Source organism: Aythya marila (assembly GCF_965140915.1).
Source record: "Aythya marila genome assembly, chromosome: Z".
NCBI classification, from domain to species: Eukaryota; Metazoa; Chordata; class Aves; order Anseriformes; family Anatidae; genus Aythya; species Aythya marila.
In genome coordinates this window covers 28,433,469-28,444,385 of record NC_139080.1, presented here as the reverse complement: position 1 = coordinate 28,444,385, position 10,917 = coordinate 28,433,469, and the positions used below count along the sequence as shown (strand labels likewise).

Below are 10,917 nucleotides of genomic sequence, written 5' to 3'. Positions count from 1 at the left end.
ATTATGAAAGAAAAAGTATCTTTCTGATCATTTATCATTAATCCCCCAAGGAAAATAAAATCATCATTTATTTTATTCTCCTTCTTTTTGTGCTTGTTCAATATCATAAAATGCAAGATTCACTGGGTACACAAACATTACAGAATATGAAATGCCAAATAAGAATATGGGCACTCATATTAGCAATGACAGAAGATAACACACCTGATATATAGTACACTCTTAAAGCCCATCTGCTTTAGAGCCCCTCTTCAGGGCAACCTCAACTGGTTTTGAGGGGTAGGTCTAACCTATGTACCTGACAGGCCTGCCAGTCATTTCATCCGCACTGAGAGTCATGTTTTGGAAACGTCAGCAGTCAAGCAGATGTGGTCACTTGTGAATGGTTGAAAAAAAATGGCACTAAAACCTTAACAAACTTCTAAGTGGACAATGAATTTAGTGGCATTCATCATCAGAAGCAATTCCTAGTGTTACTCTGACACATGTAAGATAAGCAGTGGAATCAATGCATGCAAACATGCAATAAAATGTTCAAGTCATCACTTTTCCAGATGCAGGAAAGCTGCCATTAACTCAACATTGTTTCAAGGAAAGGCCTGCTATTACATCCTATTTCTTTTTTTCTACTTCTATAGTATAAGAAAAAAAGATGCTTCTGAAACTTTGGGAGAGCCTTTTTTTTTTTTTTTTTTTTTTTTTTTCTCTGATTGCTGTGACTGTAGCAAGTTCTGCTTTACTCAGCTGAACTTGGAAGAGTCTGTAGCACACATCCAAGAGAGCCCAGCTTCCTTGATGATAATATTTGCCTAATCTCAGTTGCAAGCTACAGGACAGGGAGCAGAACCTGGACTGGGAAAAACAGGCTTCCCTTGACTGCAGTTGCTGGAGCAAGACATTTTAACCCCAGCTGAGGATTAATCATCTCTCTATCCTCAGAAATGTCATTTGCCCAATATAAATGACATAAACCAAGATCATCATCTTAGTTTATTTTTCTAGAGTCCTTAGCATGCTACATTAACCTGACAATGTTTAATCTTGTGTTCATTTCACAATACACTTCATGCAATTCACAGCTGTAATTGGTTTTACACTGACATTACACGTTTCAACCTAGCCATGGGAAAAGAATAACTCTTAAGATTATTTCTCTAAAAAATGTCCAAGCTCAAACAGCACAGAAGCAGTTCATGCTAGTTTCATGTGCATAATTCTTTCTTCAGCCTTTTCTTTCAATGCAAAGATGATGACTGGTCCTTGTTCTAGTCCATTTGCAATTGAACTACTTTTGTTTGATTTCTTATGTCCTGAGGAGTTCTCTCTTATAAAACAGCATTCAAGTATTCTAGTTAAATATCCCCAGTTGTCTGAGTTAAGGAACAAAGTAGACCTTGAGCTTCTGTCTCTGTTACGAATCTTCCAGAGTCCCGTAACTGATGGCCATAAAGTCTTCCTTTGTAGTACACACTCAGCGCAAAAGCCAGAGTATTGCTATTTGGCATTATCCAGTGAAGTGCAAGAAATTAAATAAGTTATGTCTTTATTGCTATAGTACAATACCAAGCAAAGTCACTTTCTAATACAATTGCAAGGGTTTCATAGAGTATACATCTCTCCTCTTCGGGCCCAGTAGTTCAGCTGCACTGCAAATATCACTTAGTTATCACACGTCAAATGTCAGTCTAAGAAGATGTGTTGAGTATTCTCGAGTCTGAAGAATCAGACCTTTCGTCATACTCATCTTCTGTGTAGATAGGTTGCTTAGACACAATAGGACATCCGTCATCAGGGATTGGGATCCGAGGATCTTCTGATGAGCGAGAAGGAAGGACAGGAGAGCTTCGGAAAACACTGGCCGAGTTGCTAGAGAAAGGACTGACGTACTGAGACCGCAGCTGGTACTGCTGCTGCAGCGTCATGGTGTTCCACAAGGTGACATCATTCGGCAGGAAAGGACTAGACTGGTTTCTTGCCAAAGTGTTCCTCAGCATCAGCGGGTAGCGTGGTGGCTGAGGGAAAGGGTGCTGCAAAGGTACGGCCAGAGGATTTGGCACAACATTGCTGGAATCAGCAGAGAACCGCAGTGTGTCAGGAACTCTAAAGGCTGAGCCCACAGACCACTTGGAAGAGGAAATAGGGTATGAACTCAGTGTGTGTTCAAAAATGTGCCCATTGGAAGGCAAAACAAGACCATCTGATTCTGCAGAAGTTCTCTCTCCGCTGGCCACTGAAGACCTACTGGACAGGAGAACCTCAACAGCACTCACCAGGTCACCACCACATCCCTTCAGGATCAGCTCCAGTACAGTGGGCTTTTGGTTAGGGAAGATCTTTTTCAACACTTCAAGTGGAGGTCTATTGGCTTTCAAGCTGAAAGGTAATGAAACTGTCCCAGAGGGACCTTCTATCAAGAGGTGGTTCTGCTCTGCATGGTACTTGGGGCTGTCTGGACGGCTCTCTGTGCTACCACCATTTTTCTGGACTGCATAACCAACCTCATCCACTGAAACAATTTCAGGGCTTTCAGGGGTGAAGCAACTTTTGGCTTTAGTCATGTCTGGGGAACTCCTTTGGTCTGTGTCTTTGTCACTGTAGGTCTCAGCATTGTCTGCTCCACTGGCATCACCCAACCGCTCCTCATTCATGTCTGCAAAGGAAGGCAGAGAAGTTAACAGAAAAGCTGAGGCTAAAAGCTTTTATGGTCATTATTGTCTTTGGAGAATACGTTCTTCCTAAAGGGAACAGAGCAAGATCCTAGGGAAGAAAAAAAAAAATCACAGAGATTCTGCTAAAGTTAGGTTGTCTTTGCAATATCTCATGAGAACAAAACTGCAGAAAAGTTATTGGACATGGTCTAGGCATTTTATGTTTCCTGATAGGTATCTGTCTCATTCTTCCACACACACAAGAAAAGCAGTTGTCATTTTTGTGCTTCATCAAATATGCTATACCAATCCTCCCTCACTGGTTACCAGAGAGCAACACGCCACCCAAATGAAAGCTTTCTTAGAAGAACTTCAGCACTTTCACATCATAATTCTTCACTTGCACAGTCTCACTGGCTGGGAGTTGACATTATTCAGGGGGCACTTGGGAGAAGAGAATTCCCTCTGCAAGTCCAACAGTATTGGTGGAACCACTACATCATGTCTAGTAGCTCAAGGTTAAAGAACTGTTCAAATAAATCAGTGTATTCCAGTTCTGTTTCTGCAGAAGCTAGTTCCTTCCCCAGCAAGAACCACAGGTTTTTCTTCCAAACCTGAGCACAGCTGATGCCTTGAACCATCAGAGCACAAAACTTTAAAAATTTTTGTTTTTGGAAAGAACCTCTGGAAAGCATCTGGTCCAACCTCCTGTTCAAAGTAGGACTCACCCAAAACATAGAGCAGGTTCCCTGGGTTCCTGCTCAGCTGAGTTTTAAATACTGCCAAGGATGGACAATAAACAACCCGCCGCAGCATTTGTTTCAGGTTCCTTGTTTTTTGTGTTCAAAACTAAGGGCAAGAGCTGAGTACGGGGCTGAAAACAAGCCCCTTGTTCACGCTTTTACCAGAAGGACACTCAAAAATGGAGATACTCCAAGTCTCTGGTCACTTTGGTAAAGCCTGGCCAGAGTATGGAAACCTTTGAAATAAAACCACTAGTCAGAAAGAATAAAATAATAAGGATTGACAGCTTTCACAGCTTATGAACAAAGAGGGCAATGTATTTGCTTGAGAATATTCATGGACATTTTCCAAGGATGCTGTTCTGCTGCCCTCCCTCATATAGTGCAGTGCCAATCTCCCTTACAAACATCAATATCTGGGGAAAGCGACACTGTGAGAGCTGACACCGACAGGAACTGCCTTAACTTGTTTACAGGGCAGTGCTTTTGAACACCTTTATGTGAAATATTAACTGCAGAAACCAATACAAGCACTTGCTTGGTTTCCTAAGCCCATGGTCATCAGCCCGACTAGATACAGAAGCTGTATGAAGTAAGCAAAGGTTTCCAAAATGTACTCGTGACCACCCCTGCCAGGCTGAGAAGGAAAGCAGGTCAGTTAAAGGGATGCCAGTGGGTCAACCTCACTGCCCACCACCCCAGTCCTGCCTTCCTCTCACCCCAGGAATGGACAGGACATTACTGGTGCAATTCACCCACCTTTGCACGCTGAGAGAGGAGGCAGGGTCTGAGTGAACCTCTGCTGGGCAAGAGGCCACCGTGCTCTCCAGAAGGGGAGTCACGTTCCTCTGCCAGAAGTAAATTAGGAGCTCTTGGCAGAGGCAGTGGGCAGCCGGTATGGCCAGGGGAGGTTCTCTGCATGAGGATGGCTGGTGCCAGGAAGGAGCCATGGGCCATCCTAGAGAGCTGTGGGATGCTGCTAGCTCAGGTTGCAGGGGATGAGCATGGGAGTGGTGCTGAGGAAGACAGACACCCTTCTGAAAGTCTCACCTTCTCTTTTATAAACGTGGGTAACCTACGGTGGGTACACAAGTTTTAATAGGTTACCCTCTGTCCAGTGTTAACAGAGAGGCAGCAGCTCTTCATGCAGGCATATGATAAAGAAGGCAATGTACGTGTGCACTTCATACACTCACTGCGTCAGTCTTGCCCTACAGCCAAAAAGAAATGCCAGAAACATCCGCTAGCAAGCCGGTAACATTATCCGTCTGAGGGGGTGGTAAGACCTAGGGATAGCTTTTCCATTATTGGAAAAAATAAAAATAAAACAGGAGGATCGCGCTACCTTTGCCTCCTAATCCCTTCACGTGTTCATTACCACACGTTTATTACCTGAGCTGGGGTGTTAAGAACAACTCACGTCTGAATGAATGGGCAATTTATACATCGAAGGCTTACCGGGAAGGCTTGAGGACAGCTAATTACCTCTGTCCCTGCCTCGCCAGATAGAGGGGCATTTAAGGGAGACGACGGTCCTAATTTCCATATAAATAGATTGCACTACGGTACCCAGCATTAACGAGTGGACCACATGCAGGTAAACGCATTTCTGTACTACCGTGCTTTTCCGAAGCATCCCTATCGGCTGGTAACAAGCGCTCACCGGGGAGCAAATATATGCTAAAAAACAGAGTATGACGAGCTCTGCCTAACGGGGATAATATACTCCCTCATTCTGAGTAATGATTATTTTCAAGATATTTCCGGTCTGATTGGTTTTCAGTACCTTTAAGAGTATCCTCACGAGGACTGGCTAAAAGAATTATTCAGGTTCTAAAAAAAAAAATAATAATAATAGAAAACACCTTCCATCCTGCAGAAGTCCGTGTCTGCAGCACCAGCAGCCCCCCACGGTCCGTGCCCAGGCCCCCCCACAGCAGCGGGGCAGGACACAGCGGGGACCCTCAGCAGAACCCCCCTCAGCTCAAGGGGCGAAACCCGCAGAATTTCGGCGACTTGGGCAAAACGCTGTTATTAGCACAGGGAGGGTTACGAGCGGGTTGCGTCCTTTATTATTATTATTGTTGTTATTATTATTATTATTATTATTGATGATTTTGCTGTTGTTTGCCGTTTGTATTTCCCCTCCGGCAGCGTTTCTTGCTGTCGGCATCACCCGCGCCCGGACGCCTCCGGCTGTGCCCCCCGCCCCGGACACCGCCTCCCCCGGCACGACAGAAACCGTTTCCTGGCGACAGTCGTGACCTGCCGGAGGTGAGATTTTGCCTTGGCTGAAAGAACAATCCTCAAATAGCCAGCGGACTGGGAAGGTTCGTTTTAGATGCCCTCCCGTGGTGCTGAAATGTAGAAATGTCGCGTGCAGGTATCAGTCCCAAATACCTGTATTTTCAGGTTAAAAGAACTCATTTTGTTTTTAGCATACACAGTCACTGAGCTTAGCCAAAAGTGTTTTTTGCACCACGACTACGCTTCACGCGAGGATGTTAGAGGTTTACAGAAAGAAAGCTTGTCCTCAGAGGACATTTAGTTATGTTTAAAATAATAATAATAATAATAATAAATATCTATTTCAAATTGCCTGCGTTCAAGTATTCACCTTGCCACCTCTGAGGAATCTAGGGGAATTGCCTTCTCATTAGGATAACTGATGGAAAGTATTCATCAGAAAACACACATACAGATACACACCCAGATCTACAGGGATGCCGAAATGAAACCCTCAGAGCAGTACAGCTGGAGAACTGTGCTTGCATTCACTGTAAAATATACACTGATAAACTAGGCTGCTACAAATTTGTGGCAATGTATATACCAATTTTTCCTTCAGTATTTATGCACTAAGAATCATGAGGCAAATATTGTAAAAGGGCCAAGTAAAGTAAAACGGGTGTGAGAGAGAAACTGTTCTCTTCGAGTTAATAACTTGTCTGGAAAACCTGGTCTAATACTTTGGATCCAAATTTGCTTCCTTGATATTCCCACTGCTGACTCTGTTTAAACAGCCTTGCTCTTTGATTGTTAGGACAGCCTTTTCTGCTACACAGATTTTCTTGGAGCGCAAACACATCTGCTCTTTTCTCTATTCTATTATTAGAGTGGACTGACCCCCGAAATATCAGAAAGCCACAAAAGCTAAGGTCCTGTAAAATTTATGAGTTAAGGCAGAGGGGAGGTTTCTGATTCGGGGTTGGGATTTTTTTGGTCTTTTTTTTTGTTTGTTTGTTTTGGTTTTGTTTTTTATTGGTTTTGGGTGGGTGATGTGTTTTCTTTTTTTGTTCAAGAGTAGTTTCGTTCCCGACTTTCTTCCCTCTCTTCAATCTCATGTACTTCCCAGGAGGCTTGTCACTGTGATACATTAAGACGCTTACTCTGAAATTAGCAGAAGACTCAATACAGCATTTTGTTAATTGCTTACACACCTCGATGACTGCTACCAAAACAGAGAAATGCAGCACGCGCTCGTTTGAGAGATGCAAGTATGTGAGTATAGCATCGGGGGAAGGAATTTTTGGAGGTTAGGGCAGGCAGGTGCAGTAGGAGCAGCTTGCATGTGTTCCATTTGCACAGAACAGAACTTCGCAACTGTCCCACCGAAAGGACCTATTCCGGCAGGAAGAATAAAACAAACGGGTCTGATTCTAAAGCACACCGGGAAAAAGCTCCTCCGTACAGGGGCATCTTCCAGGAGACTAATGTTGGGGGTCTAATGACAGGGTGGGCTAGGGGAGGAAATAATTACGTCCTCTCATCTGTCTGAGCACGATTTTAGTACAGGTAGCGGGGAGGAAATGAGAAAGAAAGCCCTGCCCTGTGCTCCCAGCTCTCGGGCTGGCTGGAGGCGAGCAGGTTATCAGGTTAAGCGGTGTCTGGCGGCGGGCGACCCCAAGGGAACCAGGGAACCCCTCGAGGAGATAATTTTCTGCCTTTCCCTCGCCATTTCCTTTATTCGTAAAACAAATTTTTAGTTTGGCCTCACCATCTTCTACATCCCCAAAAGCCGAAACCGAGCCTGGGGGCGAGGTCTGTGCCACTCGCACTGTTTTTTTCGGGGGCCCTGTGCCCCGTCTCCCCCCGCTCACCGCGGGGCTTGATTTATGGAGACCTGCTCCGCTTTTTCGCCCGTGAAGCTGTTAGCAGAAAGTGCTGACTGGCTGGCAGGGAAGAATTTCTCATCAATACGCTTTGATTGTATTTTGCAAACAAAATGCCTGTTGCTTGGTAACATTTCACTTGAGCCTGACCTTCCCCAAAAGTTATTGCTATCAGATTCGATTTACACTGTCCTCCCGTGATTACAGTAATCTTTTAAGCTGGGGCGTTCATATATCAGGGGGGAGAAAAGTTGGGCGTACAAGTCAATACCGTTCCTATCCGCCAGATTTATATCCTGCTGGCGAAGTTTATTTGTTTCCCTTTCTGGAAGGAGCCAAGACGGATTTTTTTCCCGGCGTTTTGCCGGGGCAGGGACCGGTGCGGAGAGGCTCCGCGCTGCCGGAGGAAATCCGGGGCGTGGGGAGGGAGCGGGACACCCCAAATTCCCGTCCGGGGGGAACGGCGGGAGGAGATGCTGCCCTCGAGGAGACAAGGCGGGGCGGAGGGCGGCCGAGCCGTGCCGGGACAGAGCGGGAGGGGAGCCCGGCGCCGAGATAACCGGAGCTCTCCCTCCAATCCCCATCGCACCCCGGCCCCGATACTCCGCGCCTACTCGCACAAACCCGCAAAACGATGGACGTGCGGGTGGGTGCCCGGCTCCCTCCCGGCCGCCTCGCAGAAACCGGCCCAGGAGCGGCACGTCGAGGGCACGGCTGCCCCCGACGGTGCCCCCGGACCCACACCGGGACATCCCCAGCCCTTCCTGCGCCCGACGGGTGTCCCACCGCCCCGGCCGGGGCGCAGGGGGCAGCCGGGGCTTCCCCCCTCCAACCTTCCCCTCCCCGCGGCGCCCGTCGGGGCGAGGGGAAAGCAGCCTCCCCCCGTCCCCTCGTCCCCGGGGCGAGCCGGGCACCGCGACCGCGACCCCGTCCCGGCCTCACCTGCCTTGGGGAGCGGCCCCGGGAGCGCAGGGGGCGGCTCGGCGGCCCAGCGCAGGGCGGCGGCGGCGGCCAGCTCGGCGGGGGCCCGCGGCGGCCCGGCGCAGGGCGGCGGCCCCGGAGGGGGCGCGGGGGGCTCGGCGGCGCCCGGCGGCCCCGGGAGGGCTCGGAGCGAGTCCGGGAGGAGGCTCTCCAGGCTCTCGTTGGCCTGCTGCCGGCGCAGCGCCACCTGCGCGGCCATCACCCGCTGCCGCTCGATGATGAGGATGCACTTCTCGCAGGTGCAGTCCTTGAAGCGGCAGTAGCGCTTGTGGCCCTTCAGCCAGGACAGCACGCCGTGGTTGCGGCACCGGGCGCACTTGGGCGTCCGCTGCAGCGGCGCCCGCGGCGGCTGCGACACCGGGCCGCCCATGTAGAGGTACGGGGAGCCGTAGCCGTTCATGCCCGCGGGGAGCGAGGGGGGAGCCCGGACGGCTCCGGGGCGGAGAAGGGAGTAGCGGGGGGCGGGCGGAGGCCGGGGTGCCGGAGGAGAGGAGGCGGGCGGCTCGGTGTGCGGGCTCTGCGGTGGACCCGGCCCCAGCCCCGGCCCCGGCCCCGGCCCGGCGCGGTGGCACCGTCGGGCAGAGCGCTGCCGCCGGCCGGAGCGCCTCTGCCGCTGCCCGCGCCGCCCCGCCGAGCCCAGCGCCCCCCTCCGCCCGCCCCCGCCCCCCGCCCGCCCCCTTCCGCCCCCCACCCGCCGGGAGGGAGGGACGGAGGGAAAGAGGGGTGCTGGGGGGCTCCTCTGCTCCGCCGTCGGGGCAGCGGCTCTGCCCACCCTTCGCCGGAGGGGCAGGAGCGGGGGCTACGCCCCCCGCCCCCCGCACGGATCTCTCCCTGCAAGAGAGGTGCAGGGGAGGTGTCCCGGCGGGGTGTTGCAAGCCGCGAGCGGCGGTGCAGTGCAGCTTGCCGCAGTAAATCCTGTCTGTGGCCACTGTCAGGATTTTTGAGCTCAAAGTTTTGTCAAAGTTTCGAAGGGCTGGAGCACCGAGAAGCCGCGCCGGGAGCAGGAGCTGCCCTGGAGCAGCTGTGCGGAGCAGGGATGCGCTCGGCTCCCGGTGCAAGTTGTGCCTCGGACCCGTGTGGGCCCGTTGTTTTGGCGGTGTTACTCGCCAAAGTGGCTACATAAATGCAAACGATGGCTGCAGAAAGACTCGTTCAATGCAGAGCGAGTCCACCTGCCGCAGCCTTCTCGCTGCGTTTGATGCGGCTGGAGGGTGGCTTTCTGCATCTCCAGCCGTGAGGAGTTTTCTCACTGAAACGCGGGTATTTCCAGCACGGCAGCGAGAAGTTAAAATCCAAAGTGCAATACATTAGTGAAAAAAAGGTGTGGGAATATCGGCTGGGGCAAAGCGAATTCCCTGCAAGGGTTTTTCTGCTTGCGCACTGGTACCTGGCCGGCCCGGGAAGGGATCGGCTGCTCCTTGGGATTAAATCCGTTTCGCTGCCCCCAAATCTCCTTTTCTCTCCCCAGTCACCCTTCCACTGTAACTGTTACACGAATTACACCATTTAACGAGGGTACTTAATTAGAATATAAGGTTTAAAACTTGATAAGTATTTTGCCGACGAGAATAAGGAGCAGGGCATACGCTACTACAAAGGCATTTGCGTGGCATTTTATTCGTCGGCTGTTTCTTAATTGCTCCTTTAGTTCTGGGAGGAGAGGGGCTCGGGGCGATTTTCTCTCGAGGGCCGTGCGGTGTGTGCGAGGGAGGACGAGCACCCACGGGAAACATCCTCTGTCGTCGATTAACTGCACCCAGGAGGAAGGAGCACGGGGCGAAGTGCGGGGACCGATCCGCTTTGTCGCGGGCGCTACATCTCTCAGGGCATCTCCGTTTTCACCCTGCTCCGGTTCCGAGCTGCCAGCTGGCCTCCCTCGGGGGCACCTCGCACGCCCTTCAGTGCCTTTGTGGGGCGAGAAGGGGGAGACAAACGTGTCCGCCTCCACCGACCACCCAAACACTCAGCCACGTTCAGACTTCCAGGGGCTCGCAGCTCACGGGGTGCCGCGACGTCCCCCAAAACGAAGGAGCGGGATGCGAAGGATGAGAGACCCCCTCCCCACATCCTGACGAGCAGGACCTCCCTCTGTCGGCCCGCAGGGAGCCTCCGGGACCGGGACCAGGACCGGGACCAGGACCGTCCCCGGGGTGCCTGCGCCCGGTGCCGGTGCGCGCTTCCCGGCGGGGACACCGCGCTGCTGCCCCGGGCCGGCTCCGCGCCGGGGGCCCCCCTCTCGCTTGGCTGCCCACCGGGTGTGGAGGCTGAAATTCTCGTTTGATATAGTGCCGTAATCCTTCTCTCGTATTTGATGGGAATGTTTCCCATATCCCGGTATTTGACAACATCTCCCCGTAGGGCCAGGTTCGTATTTGTGTTAGCAAAACGTCCCCTGCCTGAAAGTCTATTGTAACCCAACACCTGACAACCCCG

At 51.2% G+C, this 10,917-nt stretch overlaps 1 protein-coding gene across 1 annotated transcript; it reads right to left on the bottom strand.

Annotated features, from left to right (window-relative positions):
- Positions 1-1,685: 1,685 nt before the first annotated feature.
- DMRT3 (doublesex and mab-3 related transcription factor 3) lies at positions 1,686-8,884 on the bottom strand (the record flags this gene model as incomplete). The annotated part of the gene is made up of 2 exons (XM_082784404.1): positions 1,686-2,650; positions 8,446-8,884. 2 exons carry the CDS (start codon positions 8,882-8,884, stop codon positions 1,686-1,688), a joined length of 1,404 nt encoding a protein of 467 aa, XP_082640530.1.
- Positions 8,885-10,917: the final 2,033 nt, after the last annotated feature.